Here is a 24,187-nt window from a genome sequence, read left to right as displayed (position 1 = left end):
TTTACATGAAGTTAATCAGAAATAATGAGTTGATTTCAATAAGTTCTGGCATTTGATAGGTTGAGTTTTTATGGACAGCACTTTGATAGATTTCAGGGCTAAAGGGAATGCCTTCCCTTTATGAAGACTACAAGACCGTATCTATTATAGATGAAAATTCCAACCCAAATACTTGTATCAAAGCTCACGACCATACTCACTCACTTACCCGTTACCTTAGAGTTGAAGCTTAATTTTACTGTAATATTAACATTTATGATCTGCAGTGTGTCAGTGTGACAGTGTGACAATTCCTGATGTATGCTCAGAGTGTTGACTAAGCTATATCTCATAAATTAACTAGTCTGTGTTTTGCTTGAGTAACCTAAATGACATGACTCTGACACTTGCATGGCAGGCAAGGAAATTTAATTTTTGCTCAGTGCTTCTAATATCACCAGGAGGAACAGAATATGAAAGATAGGTAAAGGTAATATTTTCTTTTATAAGCCATACCCTGAGAATTCACCTCATTGGACATGTAGAAATGTTGTCCTCTGTATGAATCTCTGTGATAGCACACCTAATGCTAATTCTGCTGCTTTTTGAAGCTGTCAGGTAATTAATTATAGATGTGAAATGTCATGGTTCTCATTCCAGTGAGACAACTAGAGAAGACAGCAGAAAAATCAAATCAGTTTAGGTTGTTGTCAAAGTGGCACCTATTAAATGTGTCAGAGATGTGTCCCGAAGCTGAGTGGTTGTCAAAACAACATTAAATATAACACTAGTCACAACATATTGTAAGGGATGTTTTGAGGATTATAGGCAGAGAATGTAAGTAGGTTGTTATCCAAGTGAAATAATAACACTGATATCATTTTATTAACATTTTCTCTGCTTTAAATGATCTTTCAGCAAAACAAGACAGAACAAGAACGCCTACTCATTGGAAACTGAGCACATAATAATGGAAATAGTTTACTTTGACATTAAATTTACATACTTTTGTAGCACTCTGCACTCTGTTTCATGTATTAACACTGCTTTCCCTATTTCAGGTCATTCTCTCAACATTCTTACAAAGCCACCATCTTAATGCCTCTTATGAGTTAATTTAGTCATATTTTGCTCCCATTTAAATTTTATTCAAGTAATATCCAAGTTCAAAACAGTGCTACTATATATATATATATATATATATATATATATATATATATATATATATATATGCAAAGGGAAACTTCTGCTTTACCAATTGGCTGAACTGAAGTGATGCAACAATGCTCTATTGTAGTGTCTATTAATATTTCAGGCTCCTCCAGTTTTTTAACCATTCACCTGTATTTTCCCGTTCTGGAGCTCTAGGAACAGGTAGTCTTCCATTCCTGCAGCCAGTAACAACAGCCCACTCCGCCGACCAGTCTTGATCTGTAGCGACAAGTGGAAGGTGGAGACATCCTGGACGGCTTGAAAACTGCAGTAGCTGTCCCCAAAGTAGGATTCTGTGATAAATGAAATATAAAATAGAGAGATAAGAATGAGGCATCATGTTAGCCCAAAAATCAAAAGCATATGCAACTGCAACAGTCACTGAAACCCAAACACATATTTTCTTTCACTGTTCATTTTTGAATAAAGAAAAAAATGCACCAAATTCTACTTGCATACAATTGTAAATTACAAGGCTCACTATACTGGGATTGGGATAACAGAAGAAGACACCTATATGTGGCTTTACACTCATCATACAACTGCCAGATGGCAGCCCTGTGCATTCTAGTGTGGATGTTTGGAGAAACCAGTTAGATTAGCATTTTTCTGCATCTCACGTTACACTGCAACTTGCTCTGGACTGATTTTTATATTATCAGGTGTCCTCCAGCTGCTCCTGGCTGAAGAGGAGCTCCTCTGGCCTCAAAGGGACGCTCTTACTGAGACATCAGTCATTACCCCTGCAGAGGTTCTCTGGGCATATAGAGTGTTGGGGTGCAGGATTTCCCAGGCTTGAGCTGTCTCGTTTCCAATGATATGCAAATTCAGCCACCTGCCTAGGACTGTGCTCTCCGGGCCCTCGACAAAATGTAAACCACGGAGGAAGTCAATTATTTCCCCCTGCACACGCTCTGAAATTGAACTGGACCAGCTCCAAGACCCCGTTTCCCCAGCATTGGGTTTTCCATGGCCTTAGCCAGGAGATATAGAAAGGGGGCTTTCCATTAGCGACCCACTTGCCCTCAAAAGGCCCTCACGGCAATGAGAGACAGAAGCTCTTCATCACTGTGAAGAAGGCAGTCTTACAACACAATGCTAATGCTTTGAAATATTTGGGATTGTGAGGCAGAGAGCGACATTTCTGTGTCAAAGTTAGAACATTCCTATGAGATCATGAAGACCAAAATATTCCCTCAAAATCAACAGCAGCATCCAGTGGCCTAGCAGGACGGTGGGCTCGATGCCATGAGGCAAAAATCTCATAAAATAACTTCTCAGACACAGCTGAGTCAGAATATAGAGGAGAAAACACAATACTAAACATTCACATTCATAGCTATAAATGGAAAAAGTATTTTCATCCGTTCGAACGTGTCTGTGGGAGAGCCAATGTGTGCGTGTTTATGTGTGTGTATGCCTTTTAAAGGGCAGCGAGTGTCTGTGTTACATCTACATTAATGCCCTGCTGCCAACTTCAAAACACTGAAGGGTACTTTTGTCCTTTTGTTTCTCATCCTGTGGATGAACCCCTCCACCTGAGATCAGCACCTGAAACTGGAAATGTGAAGACAATCATCTTGATGTCAGTGAAGACAAAAGCAAAGCTTTTTTTGTGCCCATGCTTTTGTGATATCACTAAGAGGAATTTGCTTTTGGTTCCAAGGCTGCTCTGTGACTCTGTCGAGAACAAAGTCAGTGATGAACGGTCACAGTACTGGGCCAAAGACACAGAGACCATCAATATGCACTGCTACACAGCATCCATCGCCTGCAGTCAAAGAACAGCATGTTGGTGGCTCGGGAAACTTCTTCTAACATTATCACATGTTTAACTTGGTAATCCACATTGTGTGAATAACATGAAAGTAACGAAATTAGAGAAACTATTAAAACTAAAGTATCAAGACTGTACTTTACTGATACTTTAAACCCCGTACGGAACTGAACATGCAAATATCGTTTGTATGACTGAACTGTACGGAATTATCACAGTTAGACATCATTCATTTTCAAAATGTCACTGTTCGGAGGCTATTGTCGCTAGCTGCGGCTGACTGTGCCAGAGGCTATTATGATACAGTTCAGAGAGTTTCTGGTAAGGAGAAGGTATTCCAAATGAAAGAATAGTGCTAATTGCACAGGAGCCTTCAGGCTGAAACTGAAAAATGGGGGAACAGAATCTTTTCTTACAGGCAATTGCATTAACAAAGAAAACCGCAATGAGCTCCATGGTTCTTAAACCCGAGCTTTTGTTGGATTGTTCACTGAGCATGGGGATAAAAAGCTGAAGGAGAGAGCGATGCCAAGACAATTCTGCCTGGGGATTTTCTGGTTCAAATTCAGCTTGCTGCTGTTGCCTTCAGGAAAAGAGAGCACATTTTCTAATGATACACACAATAGCTTTACTCTCTGCAGTGTACCTGGACCTGGAATTCATTAGTTCCCCGGCTAAGCTGTGTAAAGCTCAGGCAGAGAATAGGCTTCATGTAAGAAAAGCACATTTTCAATATGCTATCTGTATAAATGCCTCGCTCTGTGACACTGCTTTTGTCTCCGTGCCCTTGCTTGTGTCTAACAGGTATGCAAACAGGGACTCACACCTACAGGATGAAAGAAAAACACATACGCCTGAAGGTCTCCTGCTTTTCTGCTGCAACATAACACTCAGCTGTCTTCTCCATCTTTCAGGGACTCAGGGCTGGGTGTAGATGGGATCTAGCTGAGGTGATTTCGCTGACAAGACATCATTATCCATAAAGGATCATCCCTGCACCTTAAGTGTGTGAGCTGGAGCTGTGAAGCTGCTGCTACACTTGCTGGAAGTCTGTGGGTGGAGGTTTAACCACCTAAGAGGACAGTCTCTGATCCCCTCTAGCTACCACGCCCCTCCTCACACTACTTTATTGTGCGTCAAGCAGAATCCTGGTCTCAGGCCAATGCAGATGGCTATAATTTGATGACTGACTGCGCTTGTATTCATAATGCTCCGAGGAAACCGAGTCTTCCTCTCTTTCACAGAAGACTGAATGAATTACCCCGTTGTCTCTCTTTCCCTTTCCTCCTCCTCCTCCTCCTCTTCTCCATCCTCTTTTTGGTCCCAATCTAGCGACACATGTCCGGAAAAGATATGGGGAAGAGAGACACGCTGACCACAAGTGCAGGAAGATTGGAGACATTCAGACAACTTTGTGTCCTGTGACTCGTCTGCGCCGATGAATCAGAGTCAGCTCTGACAGATTTCAAGTGAGTGTGAAGATGCGCAGGAGAGACACGATTTGAGCCTCTGGGATGCTGATTTCTGCTGCCCTGATTGTCAGATACTCATATCACGTGCACAATATTCTTCAAGATGTGTCTAATGCATATTAGTCGGACTGATGTTAGTGTTATGTAAAACAGAGCGACACCCAGCGCTATCTTTTCATAAACATGACGATCCACATTTCTTTCAAAAGATCTGATCTGCGTTCTAATGCAGAAGTAAGGATACCCAGTGTGTGTTCCTCTAAAACAATGTTGCCAATGGTAACGCTGCCTTCAATCAAAACAAACCACCTACTTGCATAACCCATGGTTAAAACCACAGTTAGCTTGACTATAAATAGTCGTGATGTCGGTCATTTGTTTCCTTAGCTGGGCTGTGCCTACTACAACAGGGTATAATGGCTGCTGTATGTAATTACATGAAGGATAGGGTGTTGTTAACCATAGATAGAACTGGAGAGCTTTGTAAGGGTGTAACTGTGTTTACCATATGGCAACGCGGTCATTACCATAATGAGCAATTACATCTCCCATAAGGGTCAATAGCACTTGTGCTCGTGATAAACATCAGTTTTCTGGTGATGTCTGCTGATAGCAACCCAATGGACTATCAGAGTGGGGATTATAACAGGCAGGGGGAGTTGTACATCAGCAGGGTCAACAGGTTTATTAGCAGAAACTGCTCAGCAATTGTGATGAATGGTTAATTGTCAGTTATTAAGTAAAAATGCCAAACATTTGCTTGTTTCAGCTTTCTGCTATTTTTCTCTATTAAACATATTTGTGAATCAAATTCCTTTTTGATTCAGGAGTCAGTGTTGGAAAACAATAAATACATTTGATAATCATATCAATTGATCAATCAAACATATAATATTCAGAGATCAATCCTCACTCAAAGTAACAATTTCCAAACTTGCACAGGTGAATGTGATCCAGAACAAAAGCTCTGCTATACACAGACATTAATGTTCAGATTTGATTTACCTGCAGGTTTATTTATACATTATTTATCAATTGTGTAGTTTGAAGTGGTTTTGCAAAGGAGTGCATTCATATTTAGCATACATACATCAGAAGGGCAGAATGTAAGAAACTACTGTTGAATAATAATGGATTCCAGTAGTAGACCACCAACCACTGCCACCATAACCATAATGCAAAATGATCCAAAACATTCTCAGCTTTTTTAAAGTAGAAAAGTAAAGTAGATCAGATCGCATTACATGGTACAGGTGTACCAAATGAAGTGGCTAGCAAATGTATCTTGTGTGTTACAAATCATGCACTGCACAGTCATCCCGTTTCTTGTGCTGTAATTTGTCAGTGTGGGGACGACCAGAGACGGAGTGTGTCCAAGAAATTATGTCTACCGTATATAGTAATAATTTGCAACAGCAAATACATCTTGAGGATAAGGCAATGCCACCAGGGTTACATTTGTCAATACAATAGATTACAATGTTTCCTGTTGAATGTTTGACGCAAAAAAAGTGTTTCTTTCGTTTTGCCTGCATCCATACTGTCACACTGTGAGCAGAAGAATGTGGATCCAAATGCAAGAGACAGCACGGTGGCAGTTGACATTAATTCAAAATAAACCACGGGAACAGGATAGCAAACTGGATAGCAGTTTCAGGGAAAGAACTGATGACTTGACGGAGACTGAACTAAAACTATACAAATGTAACTAATGAAGGGATGAGGTGTGGGTGGAGAGAGGCTTAGAAACATAGGTGAGGGTGACGAGTAGGGGATACAGGAGAGCAGGGAAGGACACTGGGAACAGGGCTGGGTTGACGAAGGTTAAGCAGTGATGGGAAAGCAGAATGGGGAGGGGCACAGTAACACAAGAGGGAAACTGAACCCTGGAAACAGAGACGCCACAAAAACACAGAAAACCCAGAAATGACTGGGACATGACAAAAGCTTGCCATGCCAAATCTTAAAGCAGAGTGTAATGAATGTCCAGTTCAGCACATGAAAGGCCCTGCGGTCAAGTCAGCAACAATACGTTATGTACAATGTGTGGTTATACTTTTAAAAATAAAGCTTGCTGACAAACACTTCACGTATTGTGACACATTATGACTTTTGAACTGTTATTAACATTGTCAAACAGTCGGCGTCTGGTTAGGGCTAGGCTCCAGACCAGAACTACTTGGTTGGGTTCAGGAAATGATGATGCTTTGGGTTAAAATGACTACGTTCGGTCTCGTGACTCATGTGAGTTGTGGAAGTTACCGTGACTCATGTAACCATATTGGATACGTAGGCTAATGTGTCAATCAAAGGTTGTTGATAGTAGTTATTGATAATCCTAAGTATTTAGTGATACACACTTGCCTCTTTTATTGTTGTTTGGTTATCAGATGTGATGCATAGAAATGTACAGTGTACACACTATGAACACATGTTTCCACTAATTATATCCCCTGCACTGATCAAAGCAGACTAGCGGCTCTTAAAAGGACATGATCCCATTGGTGCAACATGTTTACAGACCTGACTCTGAATACAGCAGTCTGTATAGGAAAATACTGCTAACCCCAGCATTGTTAAACAGCAGAGAGCAGAGCCACAACTCTACATACCTTGACAGTGCTGCTTTATCTGGACCCCCCTCCCCCCTTCCCCGCTGACTTTTCAGAAGTCACCAGGGACACACTTTTACAGGTTTTATGGAGCCATTTCTCAGACCAGACTATGTCAGTGTGAAAGCAAACACATCATCATTTTAGTCCCCTTTCAAATCCCCATCTACCGCTGCATCCCTCTGAGACGCTCCACTGTGTTAGCCGGAGAGAAGAGGTACAATACATAAAAAAAAACAGGCTTGTGGAGCCACAGCGGGTGGCCTCCTCCCGGGCAATAATTAAAACTTTTCAGACTCTCTCTCTGTAAAACTCGCACTTACACAACAGACAAGAGGTGGCGGCAGCGACGAAAAATTATGACCTTTCCCTGTGAAAGGAGAATGGCAGTGTAATGTCATTTCAGCGTAGGAAAAATAGACCTGTGAGAAAAGGGAGGGAAAAGTGTGGAATGGATGTGAAAGACTCAGTGTTGTCTGGGGTTGTGCTGTTAATGCGAAAAGGGGGTCTGAAAGGCTGGGTCTTCACGCAAAATGAATAGGAAAAGCCCACAAAAGGGCCTTTTTTTAATGGCAGACTTGTTTTTGTTGAGGCCAACTGATGTGTTGCATCTGCTGCCATTCTTCATTCTTCATTCCTCCATCAATAGGTGGGGATGAGATGAAAACAGAAAATCAGGAGGAGGCTTCAGGAGGAGTAGCTTTAAGAGCACACGCCATCCAATCAAATCACTGGAAATGATCGTTTTATACATGAGAGAAACCCGTCATGAACTCTTCTCTGAGGTCTGTACATTCTCTTGCACGGCTGCCAGTGAAAATATTTCCACAAAATGTTGGCTGTCTTTCAATTTCATGTTAACTTGGCTATATGTGACTCGAGGCATCGGCAGACAAAGAAATACTGTGCTACTTCAGAAGTCCACAATGGGACATTCTCACATTTTTTCAAGACGGGTTTCAGCGACAGGGCAGACATCTTTCGTCAAAACTCAATATTCCAGCCGTACAAGGCGTGTGGCGAATCAACACTTTGTTGGCTCATCACGCTCAACTAAAAGACTCGTTGCTCAAAATGACTTTGGACCGACATTGTAAGACAAACACAGCCGTGAACAGGAGCATTGTGGTGACTCAGGGCTCTGCTGTAGTTTATGACTGGCTAATACAAAGCGTGCCTGTGTCAGCCCAGCCGAGCTACGGAAGCCATCAACTGCCAAGGTCCCAGTGGGTGGGTCCTGTTAAAATAATCCCCCTGTGACATCACAGGAGTGACCCCCCTCCAATACTATTTCAACCTATATCCCCTCCTCACACCAACTGACCCCCTCCGCGCCCATTCACACAGCGAGAGACACTCTAACAAGTGATTGTTTATACATATAGCTGTGACTTTCTCTGTTTTCCCTCAGCTAGCGCAAGGCTGTTTATAGACTAAGCTGGAAGACATTTTAACACACAGGTAATGAATTCCTGTGTGCGAAATCTCCCCATGTGAAAAAAGTGAGTAGAACAGTGTGTCAAGGGAGAGGACAGGAAGGAAGAGAGTAGTGCCAAATAGCCAAGGAAATCATGTATAGACTACTTAAAATAAGAATTTTACTGTGAACCATTTCTCATCTTGCAGAGCAGAAAGTGTCCTGCGACTTTACACCCGCCTTATCCCTATAAATCTAATTAAAGGTCAATAAAGGATTTTCATTATCCCATTGTACTTTGTTAAAAAAAAAAAAGAAGCTTAAAGGTGACAGCACAAACTGGGAGCGCTGCATGTAATGCATGACTGGCTAGACTGCTCTGGCTTTGTTCCACAGTACTGAGGGTTCAAGGTAATAGCAGCAGGAAATTAGATAGCAGTTAAGTACTGTACAGCCACTTGAGTTTCTAATATCTACAATGTCAACACCAAATGGCAGAGTAAAGAGGTCCCGTGTCCTGTTGTTACATCGACTCATTAGCATGGGTAATTAAACTAAATGATTTCAATGTTGGTTATTTTAGGCCAACAGTTCGAGGGCTTCATTTTTCTGTGAGACAGTTCGATTGAAGGACATTTTGTTCACTTGTTATGACCTCTCTCATTTAGCAAATTGTGTAGGTTTCCAAAATGCTACAAATGTGACCTCACACAGTTTTGTGTGCATTGTAGCTGATTAAAGGGATCCAGCTACCGAGCAACAAAACTACCCTTAGGTCTGAAAAGCGGCTCTAAAAACGTTTGTAGCTTCCTCCTTTACTCATAGCAACGCTTGTTTGTTTCTCCCCAACATAGCTAAATGCATCACTTCCTTATGTTGCACCAGCTCATAGTTTCAAGATTCCATTGGAAGCAGGATACTCAGCAACTTTTTATATTTAGAACATAATGAATGTAAGTATCAATGGCAACTAGACATTTTAATTTGTTCCGACACATTTTGGCTGTGAATCGGATTTCCAATTTGAATCCATATGTTTCTAACAATTGGTAAGCCATCCAAGTTGCACAATATAAATGCCAGCAATCTCCGGGGCTGAAAAACAGCTACTCGAATGCTCCCTTGAGGCTGCCTCCAAAAGCGAGTCAATCCCGATAGACACATCAAAATGCCCAACTTTACAGCAGAAATAAACAGGTTTACAGCTTGGCATAGGAAATGGTTTTGGTCTCCAAAGATAATCTCCTTCTTTATGCCAAACATGGTACGTGTGGTGAACATTTTATATAAGTTGCTTGTTTAATTTATGTTAAATGCTTTGGGTAACAGCTAGATGCTAGATTTTTAGCTAGCTGTCAGCAACTGGGCTTCACTTACACCCATACTCCACCTATTTACCCACTTTTGAATGAGATGGGGGTAAGGCAGGTGGCAACTGGTGGAGCCACAACACAGAGCTTCACACAAGCCCCAAGAAGGAGCATCAGGCATCGAAGCCAACTTTCTTAGAGGCCAAACTTTGTGATTGTGGGGCCCAAATAGACTTGCCAAACACAGCAAAATTACCTGTTTCACTGTCAGAGTTTGAGCCATTTGGTCCAAAGAAATGTGGAAAGTTAAGAAGAGTGGCGAGATTATATACTTTAATCAGTCATCTTAAGTCTCTATTGTGCACACTCTATGGGACTATAAAAGGAATTATTTGAGATTTTGGGACACATGCAAAAAAATATTTTCTAGTTTAAAAGTTAAATCAGAATATCTATACCACTCATGTTTATCCATTACTTAGTCCACCATTGTATACTGAAAGCAGCAGCAAGCAGCTAGCTTGGTCCTGCTAAATTCTCAAAAACACATCGACCAACACTTCCTCTGTCTTTCATCCTAACACAACAGAAATGTACAGTATACAGTCATTCATTACATGAAGTCACTTGCTCGAACCTTTTCTTGGAGAACAGTGGCTCGGCAGAGTAGGCTAAGCTAATGGCCTTCAGGCACAAGCTCCATATTTAACCGAGAGCATGGAAACAAGAGTGCTACTTACCTTCTCATCAAACGCTTGGCATGAAAGCCAATCAGTGTATTTCCCAAAATAACAAACTCTTCCCTCGTATGAAATGAAGAGAGTGGAGAATTCTTTTAGTTCTGAATTTGGAATTTTCCAGCTTTGACGTCAGCAGTCACACATTCGTGGAGCTCACTTGTGTTCCTTGTGTTGTGACTCAAACATCCCTCTACAATTCCTGGTACTTCACTTAATGTCAGCACACTGCACTCTCGAGGTTTGTGCGTTCAGTTATTTCTGTGGGGTTTAAGTTTCCATTATAGGCAGTGTGCGACTAGGAGGCCGTTGCACACTATTGTGAGCGTCTGAGGCATTATTGAGACTGTCACAATTCTTTACGCTTGAGTGAGCAGAGAGTATTTGACAGCAGTAGAGTTTGGTCCCATAATTTTCCACCATCAAACTCGTTTTGGTGCATATTGAAATGTCTGCATGTTCCAGGTTCTTTCCAGGTCTGCCTCATTCACCGTTAACAGTCATTTCTGACATATCAATAGCTCCATTCAGCCTCCTCTCAGAGTGCCCTTATGACTGCTGTTATGAGTACGAGCGCAGGCATCACTCACTCCACCACTAATTATCAGCATGACATTGGCTTTTCAGTGGGCTGGAAAACACTTTGCTGAGTAGCAGCTCACTATCATAAATCATTCCACTTAAACATCAGCGCACAGGGAGAGATTTAGGACCTGGGCCCTGAGAAACCTTGCTCAGCTGGGGTCCTTTGCAGGGGAACACTTGATAGAGATGAGGTTTATGTTGGACTTGGGCAGCAGATTTTTCCCAGGCAGATCTCATAAATTAACCTACTCTCTTTTTCTTTTCTCCCCCTTCTTTGTCCAATTTATATTTACTGCTCATAGGGGTCTCATCTATGTATTTTTTAATACATTAATGCTGATGTGGTACTTTACTTTGAGAAATATAAACATGTTTTTCTACAAAACCCTTTGTTTCATGGCTGCTGTGGCTCAGGAAGAAGGGCAGGTTGTCCTATAGCACTAAAACCTGGCTTCTTGTATCCACACGTCAGTGTTTACCAAAACCCCCAACCCCAGCATCCTTCCAAATGGCCAGACATAGCAGATCCACTATCATTGCTGTTTGTGGGAGGCATTTACTGAAGCAGTTTCTCTGCCAAGGTAGCAAAGTACCAGATAACTGCAGTTGGATGTAGCCTCTCATACCTATCGCCAGAATAGGTAAGCATATTTCTGGAAAACCAAAGATAAGTTAAAAACTGATTGTCTCTTTGTTGTGTTGCCACATTATGATTGTTTAAGCTGGATTTTCATTATTTTAGGAACCATTTGGTTAGGGTTGTGAAAATATCATGGTTTGGCTTAAAATAACTGATTTGGTTGCCACGATTCCAGATGCAGATCGTCTGATTTCTTGTGACAAATATCCGGTTTTGATCGGCACAAATGCTGGAAATGTCTGCAGGTCTCCATAACAAGCACCTGGTTTCAACGTGACAAAAATGGATACAAATGCCCCTAGGTGTACTTTAAAATATCCACTAGTGTTACTCAAACTGTGGTGGGCTGTTTGGCAGCCTTGACGATAAAGTCAGCTAATAAGCATTTGATGTGGACGTGATCTGCCACGTTTGCTACGAATGTCAAATTTGGACATATATGTGGTTTGCTGAAACCTAACTGCTAACATTATATCTTGGTGACTGGGCTGAGTCACTTGACCAGTGCTTGACGTTTATGGACGGTGGATTGACCACACACAACATGGACTGGGACAGGAAAGGAGTATCTTTGTGGGAAAGGGATGGAAAAGGAGTAAAAACCACTCATGTGTCACCCTCTTTTTGTAATACAACCAAAATTTGATGCCAAGTTTTAGTCTTTGTAAGTTTTCGGAACTATTTCAGGCAATTTCAAAGTAAGTACCACACCTGAAGACCCCCATCGGTTTCATAGCTCCACAGTTTTCCATGACCAAATTTGATAGTAAGGTCTTTCTATAAATGAGGCCCACAGTCTCCCTGTGCTCTAAGAGGGGGAAACTGTGATACAGAAGCTCCAGTGAAGGGGCCTCCCAAAAACCCATATCCGGCTTTAACCCGGTCCTGCAAAGTCAGTGTGTGTTTGAGATCAGAGCGTCACATTAGTTCCGTAATGAGAACCAGCTGAAGGCACACACCACCAGACTGACCCTCTCCAGCTCAGACTGCCCCCACCCCAACCTCCCTCACTATTTCACCCCTCCCCCCGAAACCCAGGAGACACCTCTCTCTCGCATTTAGTCCCAGATAAATGCCTTATCCAGATGTTCGCTCTGAAACCCTTCCATCAACCGGCGCTACTCTAAACCATTCCAGCGCACACGCCCAAAGACAGAAGTACATGGTGCAAACATAAACACTCAGCCATGCACATATTAGTGGCCAAGAGCGCACACGCATACACACTCGCTCACTCTCTCCATTATGAGTTAGACACTCACAACCTAACAGTCAGCCCTCCATGGCCTGCTGGCTGAGTCAGCCCACCGTCTCCCGCCATTCACACAACTGTTTTCCACCAGGCTACCGTTGAGGAGGCCCGCCCTGCTCCACCCAGCCCGTCCAGCCACTTTTGTCTCTACAACAGCTTAACTCTCATTCAGGACAAGTTAGGAGCACTCTCCGACTCCCCCACCTTTCTTTCCCTCCCCTCCATCCGACTCTTCCTCTACCCGCCACTTTCAACCCAAAATAAACAGGCTCTGATGCCGAACGCCCCGGGAATACTGCAGCGTGACTTAAACAGCTCTCCAATGTTCCAGCTCCAACTTATACATCCATTTAGTTTTTCCACAATTTGCACTGTTTGGTTTCATTTTTGAAGTAATGACTTGAAGATGGATAGCAGTGGTTTCAGTGGAACATTTTGGTAGCTGGTAGATGAGGGGACCCCTTTGGGGATTTGCACATGAAGAGACTTTCTCCCTTCAATGCACCACAAACAAATGCATTTTTAATACAAGCAGATTTGATTTCTGTTTTGGCTTTGAATCAATGCGATTTTGAGTTGCTGATCAGTTTATTTTTGTTGTTGCAGCGACATGTGAATTATTAAACACTTATATAAAGTATGACTCAAACCAAAACAGTCTAAACAGTAATGATTATTTGAAAAGGCACTAAGTGGCACAAGTAAGGATGCGGTCCAATGTGAAAGTTTATACTTTGTTTATTTAACCTTTCTTTAAACAGACTGGAGTGTAACCACCTTTTTCCAAGGGACGCCCTGCTCCACAGGATAATATACACACACCTGGAGGCTAACAATACAGTGGGGGCTGAGTTCCTTGCTCAAGAGCTCCTTAGCAGTGGTGATGAGGAAGGAATGAGCACTCCCAGCAGAGAACCGGTTCAAACTGGCAGACTTCTGGTCATAAGCCAGCTTCTTTTTCACATCTTAATTTTCACAATTGTGCCATCTGCCTTGTGAAGTCATTCCTACCTACACACGCCATGTACAATGTACATTCAACGTAAACACTGGTTTTGTTGGGCCTGAACACTCATGCCACATCTGTATTAATGGTTTAAACATGTGGTGACAAAAGTGCCCCTGGGGGGAAACAAACTGCGTCCTTGCCAAATCATTCACTGACAGTGGCCACTCTGCACAACGCAGTGGGCCTGGAGGAGCGTTGTGGCAACATGCGTCCTCCAACACAGGCCTCTGTTTACTGTACATAACTCATGCCCTGTAGCAGCAGTGCTGTTTACAGATGTAGCAACAGTTAAAGTCCAACCGTGTAATCTATGATGGCCGCAATAAACCTTCACCTTGCTGGTGCAAAAATATTGAATACATTCTTTACAGCCATCTGTCAAAGTTTTCAAAACAAAGGCTCTGCGGTCGCTGATAAATTTACCAGTTTTTGTTGCCCTTCGAAGATCACACAAAAGCACCTAGATCAGCTGCTCACAGCTACTTTTACCCAATGTCTAAATAACTTCAATATGGCTGCCAGCCATTCCTTCACCTGGAAGCAGTTTATTAACATGTGAGACAGAGTTATCCATCTTGGCCAGTACCGTGCTGGGTGGGAAAATTCTATTTTTGCCGCTGCTGGGTCCTGTCGAAAATCCAAAGGTGTTATTGGATCCAGAGAGGTGCAGATGCTGAGTAACAAAGGCCTTATTCTTGTATAGGCTCTTAATGAGATAATGCAGTGTTGTCAGATTAAATGGGAGAGATGGTGTGAAAAGTAGGTCAGACACCTGTATGGTTAGAGTTTGGTCGTGTGGTGACTGTTGATGCTAAGCCACTTTCTTTAATGTTAAAGTTGGTTCGGATGCCAAATAATCCACATCAACCAACAAAAGGTCATTTAATCAGGAAAATGCGGGCATAAAATAGATCATAATAATTTTACAGAAAAAAAACAATGTTGTCTTTTTCTGGTGGACACAGTCTTCTTGTCTTTACGTGTAAATGTCCTGATAGGGGTAACTTGTGACAAGGGTCATGAGTCATATCCGAAAGCCACAGTGCCACGAGTTCATGCGCATCACAGCTTGCTGAACCTCAGGGATGCCTCGAAGACAGAGAGCACAAGAAACCTCACAAAAATTTTGCAAGACAAAATGTTCAGACAGAAAGAGATATGATGAAAAAGGACGCAGAGAATCTTGGAACCATGCTTCTGGGAGGCTGAGAAAAAAATCTTCAGAAATATCAAGAGTGAGTGCATAAAAACAAAACAAAACAAAACTGAGAGCTGCATCAGACGAGCCTTTTTCTTCTTTCTGTTCCTGTAAATTGGCACAGAACAACAGCAGATAGACTGACAAGGTCCTTATTACATCCAATTTGCATTTAGATGATAACAAGAGCAGGGAGTTTGAATGGGCTGTTGTTCCAACAACTTCTCTGTGACTCCAACAGATGTAATTACGAGTAATGTACCTCATTGCCTCTGACTGATTACAGTGTTATTTCTTCATATCATCTGAGAGAAGTTGCTCATAATCTTCTTTTGTGTAACCCCCAAATGTGCATGGCTGATTCAACTAAATGCTCATCGCTGTGTTTGAAACGACCGTATGTATTGCAGACGACAGTGGAGAAATCAAACTCCCTCCCCCTGGTGTACCACCCACCTCGAGGATGACAACAGCTCAGCACAGCTTTTGTTGGAGGATGACTGCTTCTCAACTACAGGACTGATCTATGGAGGTGTGTTAGTCCTGAAAGGGAAACTGTTGTGCCGCAGTCAAAGATCTATCAACATTGCCCGAACACTGGATCCAGGGGCTAATTGTCTGTGACAGCTGAATGTAGTCCTAAGGAGTGCTCAGAGGCCGTGAAGCATATATACATGGTCTTAAAAGGCAGGCAACAACTACTGTGTTGGTTGTAATGCACAGTGGAGTTGTGTGATCAGCACAAGTTGTTTAAATCTTGCACCTAGCGTATGTTCGACGAGATTTTGGGACGTGATATTTCCAGGGTCCAGGTTTTCAAGACGCACTTCAAAGGCTTGGATGGACATGAAACTATGAAAATATCTGGCAAAGTCAAAGGTACTGTTCAAACCCGCACACTTAAAACATATGGGCAGAGGTCAAGTTCCAACTCACCAACAGCATTTTGGTACGAAGTTCATCGAAAATCTGTCACTTAAGATACAGAGCGTGCATCGTAGAAGGCGTATAACCCTTTTAAACACAAGTTAAATCAACTACCTGTTATCAACAACATATACTGTAAGTCTTTGCCCCAACCACAGCCAGTGCTGTGCATGAACAGACTAACAGAGCACAATGGAGGTCATTTAAAAGAAAAAAAAAAATGAAAGAGAAATGAGCATGAAGTAGTTCATTTTAATCTGTGTGAACCGAACTTTAAACCAGTTCTCATGAGTGTGTCATTTACATTTGTTTCTGTATATCAGCTGAGGAGATGCTCTCTGCTTTGTCTAGCTTCCCTCTGCCGATCTTAATAATGGCTAGTTGTCTTGGATATGACTCACACTGGTTCTGAATTGCCCGTGGGAAGAATGATCATGTAACAGTGTCCGTTCTTGATTAAATGCTCTGCCTCCTTTTCAATTTTCGGAGCATGGCATGTTAAATTCCTTTTCTCTGACTCACTACTTCTCAGACTGTCGTCCCTCGTCTTGTCTCTCCTTGTGTGTGTGTGTGTGTGTGCGTATGCAGAGAAGCTGTGCCAGTTCAAAAAAGAAATTGTTCAGCTAGAACTGAATGATTCTCAGTAATTAATAAGTAAAAGGTCTGTGTGTTCATAAAGGAAGATGTCGGCATCCAGACCCCGATCACAGTCCATCTGTTAGTATCCTCGGGGTGGATGGAGAGGGGTGGCTGATTAATAGTTTATTTAAAATGAGGATCATCATATACTCATTGTATACTGTTTGACCACAGTAAAAATGAAAAAATAAAAAACAACAAAACAAAACAAACAGGGCTGCGTTTAAAGAGCCAGTGGAACAGAAGCTAACTGGGATCTGTAGCTCTTGACATCTGCACTGGACATGATTTACCATTCTGCACAATCCATTTCTCAACTGTCTCGAGGCTTTTGTGTCTTGAGGCTGCTTCATCAATAAACTACCAAAGCATCCATTAAGATTCACCTGGGCTATGTTTCAGAGCACATTTGCCTCAGACGTGTGTACACTGTGTTGGAATGTATCTGCTAATCCAGATCTGCTGCATTCTGTGAGCTTTGTCATCCATCATCAGGTGGACTAATCTCGCCACGGCACAATTACGTGTACTGATGAAAGTGCCACACATGGGTGAGTAATTTGATGGTATAAGACATGCCATGGGCACAGATGGCTTGCGCAGATTTTGTGCATAATTCCCACATCGGTACACATAGTTTTACATACAATGCTGACAGCTCCTCGGCTATATTTAGATTTATGAACACATTTGTTCATCTCATTGAGGGGCTAGATGGCTTTCTGCCCACTTTGCTTGGTGAATATTGACAAGGCTGTCAGACTTTGATGAATCCAGGAGTTGGAGGAGCATTATGTTGCAAACCCAGCATCATTGAGAGAGAGATCATCAACAGGGGTCAGTAACTGAGAGGCAGTCAGAGGCAAAATTGAGGAATGTCTTTTTTAGTCACTGCTGGAGGCGAAAGCTCAGTTCAGACCGAGTCACTGTCTCGACAGAAGACTAAAACAAAGCCCCTGACTAAAATCGATGCTTGCCGTCACAAAACTCTGCCGTTGAAAACAGAACAGAGCCTGATAGAGGCAGCCATTGTAAACTTGTGTGGAAAGAAGAAAAAAAACAAATAGAAACCCCCGGAGGATTTAAAAGTCTGTCCAGACAGCTGATAAGTCCTGTAGGCGTATTGATTCTATGAAAGCTTTTACTTGTTAAGTATGAGTCTGTTATTGAAATCTGTTGCTTCTTTAACACAGATACAGAGATACAGAAACAGACAAAAGCAGGCTTCTCGGTTCTAGCTGGTGACCGTCTAGATGTATGATAACTGTTGTTAGCTGTATTGAATAACGATGTAACGATGCCAAAAACTCACAGTACGATATCATCACAATATAAAAAAAATAATAATCACACGATGGGTTGGTAGTTCTCACAATACCGAGATGCTATTGCTGCATTTTTTTCATGGCGATTTTGCAAAATTCAGTCTATCGTTACATCCCCCGTATCGAATCATGCAGACAAATTCAAAGCTTCACACACCTGATTGGACTCGTTGTCGACTCGTACTCAGTTGCTGTTCGAGTTTAGAGAGCTGTTAACTGTAAAATATGAAGGCATTAATAGCGACAGTATGTTAGCAGGTAGTCGAACTTTCAGCATACTGTGACACTGCATTACCTATTCTGTTTGCTACTTGCAAATGAAGCCATAAAATAGGTCTACAGTATATTAGCATGAGGCATACTAAGAACAAATTGTGTACCTTGTTTAAAATATGGAAATGAATTCATTAAAAATTCTACCTCTGTGCCCCTACTCCCTGTGGATGAGTGAAAGTATGTCATCATGGTGCTATTACAGATAATGGGCCGCTCCGTCCTTCACCTTCTTCTCCATTTCCCTTCTAATGTTTTATGATCATGTGCTTAACATGATGTCACCCTGACAGGTCCGTCATACAGTATTTTGTGTGCACTAGATCATTTTTGGGGGTATAAAGCAGACTTGTACTCTCTGCTGTAAGATTTATATTTTAAAGCTATAGACTTGTCATTTGTTGACCAGCTTAAAAACGGAAGCCAAGCCTGTTGCAAACTTTAAGATCTGCGTTTCGAGCTCTTTATCAATTAGTCTGTGATCACTTTACATCAAATATGATAAGCTGAGCAAACGTTATTTATTGTTCAGACTGCTCAGGAAACCTGAATTGACCTCAATCAAGCAAAAACCGCCATAGCTGAATCTCCAAGTGTCTTGAGAAGCAGAACATTAATGAGCTCTCTTCTATGGAAATACAGTCAATACATGTTTTCCCACAAGAACTGATGGCCTCAGTTGCAAATTCCATGCCTTCTAGTGCACGTCAAGATGCCAATTTTGACAATTTCTGTTTCATTAGGATGCTATTCGGATGTGCAGAGGGTATCTTTGCGGGTTGTTTCGACTTAATTGACAAGTCTTCCAGGACTCAAGAACAAGACTCGTTATGGAAAAAAAGGCTCCAACAGGGTTCATTTGCTGTGTGCCAAATTTGAATCTTATGACTAATAATAACTTTAAAATGTCCCTTTGTCACTCGGCAGAGCTACAATTTCTTGCATTCCTTTCTATAACAGTTCCACTTTGGTCGCTTTACTTCAAAAAAGAAATTGATATATTAACTCACAATAATACCTAATGTAGCTTATGCAGATTTCACAGTGATTCACTTTAATCAATGTCTATTGACGTGTGACTTCTTAACTTCGTCGGCTCATCTGTAATCACACTGTGAGTGTTAAAATAAACTCAAGTGCCTTTAAATTCCTTCTCCCAGCAGACACAGAGGAGCACTTCAATCTGTGTAGAAAAAAAAAAACAAACCCTTGATCTCAATCACAGAGCCAAACATCCAAAAGTCAGGAAAACGGCTATAATCCCCTTTTAAGATTAGATTTTTGGGCTTACAAGGCTTCAGGCAGGCTTTCACCGTTAGACTCACTTTTCTTTTGACCCGTTGCAGAAATCCCCCCTGCACACCTGTATTCGGGACATTCATTGCGTTTCATTAGCTGTTACTTAATGTTGGCCGCATAAAAACTATTTGAACTTTAGCCAAACAAAAGAAATGCAAGGGGAATTATCATGCATTATCTTCCATGTGGCTCATTTGCAGGGAGAGACAGTTTGTGAAAATTTAACTTTTCCATCCTCTTTTCTGATGATATACTTTCACCTGTAAAACACGGGGGGAAAATGAAACAGGAGGCTTCCTACAGTACAAACCATCCACAGATGTGTTCACTGGTCCTTGTGCACGCTAAGTAAGCAAACCCTGCGGAATGTCAATACGTGTGAGAAGTGATGCGCCACACGGTCTTGACATGCATATACTACATTCTCATACCTCACAGGGAGATCAGATTCCATGCCAGCGGATATGGTAATCATAAATCTGAGGATTAGCTTTTTGTGTATTTCACAGATCTGGATGATCTGTCAAGCTGGCAGCAAGCTTTCTGCAAAAAGTCTCTAACAGCGAGTCTCGAACATCAGACATACAAATGATAAAATCCTGGTTACTTCACGGTGTTAAATGTATCCGCCGCAACTTTTTGAACCTTTGATGAACGGAGAAATTCTAATTAGATTCTTCTTGTTTTTTAATCCAGTGAGTAAAAATAAAACATTGCGCCCATTTCCTCAAATATGAATCTGTCAAACACAGGCTTGACAAACAGAAACATACAGTGAAGTCCTCAACTCAATCAATCAACTGATTGTCAGCAGACGCAGGAAGACTTGAATCTGACTCTGAGACAACTGAAATGACAAACAGACGTCATTATTTGTTGAATAGAGACTTTAGACTTAGATACTTAAAGTTATAACCACCAATCTTACACACATTAAAGTGTGTTTAGAGGTTGTTCGGGGAGTACTGCTGCATATGTGAACAAAGTAGTATAAAATATTTTGTGGCTCCAGATGAAGCTGCATGTAATCTGATGAATTGCATCCAGTGATGTCACTCAGTGACAAAGTTGCCTTGTGGGTAATGTAGGCACCAGTTTTTGGAGTAGAAGAATAATAATATTCGGAATAAAAAGGTACTTCAGTTGTATCAATTTTGATCAGTTATTTCTTAAACTGTCCATCATGAGTCCTACAGTTTCAGTAGTGTAATGCAAAACTGAGGGCCTACATTACCCACAATGCAAATTAGCGGCTGAGTGACATCACTGTAGGCAATTTATCAGATTAAATGCTGTTTCCTCAGGAACCACGAAAAGCCTCATAAAACTATTTTCACAAATGTAGTAGAACATTCCTAAGACCTTTAAACACACTTTAAGTTCCATGTCTGTCTAATATAATACATTACATATGTTCAAATGTTTTTTATTGACTAAAAGAATTCACTGACATCACCTGTGAAGTTGCTGTGTGCTTGTTTACTCCTGTCTGAGATTGCGGATGAAATGAAAACAGCTTAAGAAAACCATGAATTCACCAGCCACACAACACAAGCTAACCCAGTTGAAAGCTATCTGAGTGTAATTAAAATTCCTCTGGATTTAAATACATTCTCGAGTGTGCACGCTAACGGCTCTTTTGGGAGCTTCTTGGACTAATCGGAGAGACTGAGAAGTGTGTTCCTTTTGCTAATGGGTGAACACATGATTTCACAGCTCCCAATGCGATTATACTCTTATTAGGGTCAGACATTCATAAAGACTCATTAGCAATTTTTCCCATCATGTGTGTGGGTGATATCATTTCTATCTCTTTTGGTGTGTGCAGCCGTCTTCGCTTTGATTCGGCTTCCTCACTCCCTTTGAACCAATTTGTAAGCCACCAAGCGGCTGCACTCAAACTTAACCCAGACTTAATAACAAGCACAAAAAGACAAAAAGGCTAAGAGCCACTCTTGGCTGGTTTGATGTCGCAAATGTTCAGATGGATGAGTTTTGAGCAGACTTTGAGGGATCATGTGATGGATAGTTTTCTGACAAATTAAAAACCGTTAATTTTGGACGGACAGCTTGTACACACTTCTGTTTCAGGCACAGAACATCCCGAAAAAACATATGTTGGTCATGTTGAGTAGGAAGGGAAAAGGTGCAAAAGCCAAGTTACCAGGCTCAATCTGAGAGAACTTGGCTTCATACTGAAATTACTTTTAATTATTTGTGACAAAAACATCTCGCAGGCAATTCACAGCTGCTCTGTGCTCTCCTTTTCTGCTAAAAATAAAGAGCCACACTTGTCTGAATATTGGCAGCCCACCTGCAGAGATAGTTTACATTCGAGTTAATTGAACAATGTGCAAGTACTCAACGATGGCAGCGTAATTAACGGTTAACAAGCTATCGCTGCAAGTAGTTGGCTGTGTATGTGGCAGCCTTTCTCAGACAAACGAGCCCCGTTATTTCAGGCGAGTTTCATGCAGTTTGATCAGCAGTGTTTTAAAACGCTGCATTACATTTTGTTTCCCTTTCTTTTGAGTCATACAAATGGTGTGGTACTGGATTTAGCCCCTAAATTGACTGTATTTGTTCTGTCAGTGTACTCTTTTATAACTTTTAATATGAATCTTGACAAAACAATAGCAGACATATTAAACAGTGTGTTTTCTGGCATAGATTAGCTGAACTTGGTAAAAAAAACAACAACAAAAAAACATGACCGCTTTCACCAAGTTATTATTATCATTATTCCAAGAAATAGTTTTAATTTAATTCTAAACGATCTTTATGGCAAACATTGTTGTTAAAAAGTTTTTTGATAGAACAACAAAAGGACATAAATGTGGATAAAAATAAAACGACGGAACTGAACTTACTGGCACCAACATAAGTGAAAAGCTTCAAATGTATGACTCATCCATCTGTTTCCATGCGTCGCATGGCCACACACGACAACTCTCTCTGTCACACACACACGCACGCACGCACATACACACATAGACACAAGAGGATCCCCATTTCCTGCTCTCACAGAATCATCTCAATGAGCCACAGACACGCTCAATTCAATCCACTCAGGCAAAACAGTCACAAACACACAGCCCTCCATGCAGATAAAGCACCTCCTGATCAAGCGAATGCATAAGCATGCGCTGGTGGCATGAAGGTTAAAGAGGAGGGTTTATGACTGCAGGGGTGCCAGTTTGAATCCTAAACTGAGCTGGGGGTTGAAGTAATGTCATATCCTCCCACTATAAATGAGCTGCCTTTGAGCAAGACACACAAGCTGCAGTTGACGCTGGGGGCTCCCTGTTGTGAAGGTGCCTAATGACATGAATGTGGGGCTGCTGAGCACTGAAGAATTCCTTATCTGTGAAGTGCTCATCACCAATGCGCGCGTACCATATGGAGAGCGGATCGACATTTACAGTTCTGCCGCATGAAAACCAAACACTCGGGGTGTGATGAGCAAACCTGAAACTTTGAGACTTCTAGTGAGCTGACAGAACTTTGGAAAACTAAAGTGCACCACATGCACGTACCAAAACCTTGCAGGCACAAAAGGCACTGTTTTGCGCTGCTGATGACATGGAATGTGTTTGCTACGTTTTACTGCGTTTGTCCTTTAACTCTGCCAAGCTTTGAGGTGGTTTTGGATTGAGGAGAAGGAGGCTCTTTTTTTAAACATTTATAAGTTGCAGGGCGACTCCGTTGCAAAAGGGAGGAGCCATCCAATCCAGGCTCCGGAGGAAACTGCCTCCCCAAAAAAAGCAAACCAAACAAATGGCACAAAAAGTTATTTTTCAGGAGGCTACTGTAAAAGGGAGCCTTTGTGTCCTCAAAAGTCTGCCCCAACACTTGACTATGCTTGACTCAGAAGCTGAAAAGGGAAAGAACAAATGGAAAGAAAGACTCAAAGAGAAAAGTACGCAATGTACCAAGTGGGAGGAGGGGATTTTCTGGTGAGCAGGGAAAGATGTATTTTGGGGGAAAAGAGCTCCTTCTGGAAGCTTCTGATCCGCTGTTTCACCAGAAGGCCTTGGCCTGGTGTCAGGGCGTTGGTCTTGTTTCCAATAGCGTCACTTTCTGTGCGACAGCATATTCATAAGGCCTTAATAATGTGTTTTATTTTTAACTGCTTCAGTTTTGTGATGTGGCAGCGCTAACCGCGACAGTCATGTTCAATGAGAAGTTGCAGTTAAACTCAGGCACATTAAAAACTACAAGTGTGGATTTATTTTGACAGGAAACTCAGTGGAGACATGTTGTACTGTTTGTCCACAGGGAAGAACCTCATGTGCACCGAGCACCTCTCCTTCAGCTGCAGTGCCGGATGACTGCTAATGGATATTTATGCTCTAGGCTGTTGCCACGCGACTACAGCACATCCATTTCATGCAAAGAAAATTATATTATAATTATAGACATGCTACTTAAGCCTTTAGGTCCCTGGACACTTTACAACAGGAACATACAGCATGCTGTCCTCCCAACTAACAATACTGTTCAAAAGATGCATGCTGTGAATAA

General features: G+C 41.8%; 1 protein-coding gene across 1 annotated transcript in view; it reads right to left on the bottom strand.

Annotated features, from left to right (window-relative positions):
* The window catches only part of cspg4 (chondroitin sulfate proteoglycan 4), an 82,307-nt gene that overhangs the window by 39,079 nt on the left and 19,041 nt on the right, over window positions 1-24,187 (bottom strand). The window contains exon 2 of the mRNA XM_030426342.1: window positions 1,321-1,484. Within this exon, the coding sequence (XP_030282202.1) occupies window positions 1,321-1,484 (164 nt within the window). The remainder of the gene's footprint in view (window positions 1-1,320; window positions 1,485-24,187) is intronic.

This window comes from Sparus aurata, chromosome 8 (assembly GCF_900880675.1).
Source record: "Sparus aurata chromosome 8, fSpaAur1.1, whole genome shotgun sequence".
Classification (NCBI taxonomy): domain Eukaryota; kingdom Metazoa; phylum Chordata; class Actinopteri; order Spariformes; family Sparidae; genus Sparus; species Sparus aurata.
This window is presented reverse-complemented; position numbering and strand designations above follow the sequence as displayed.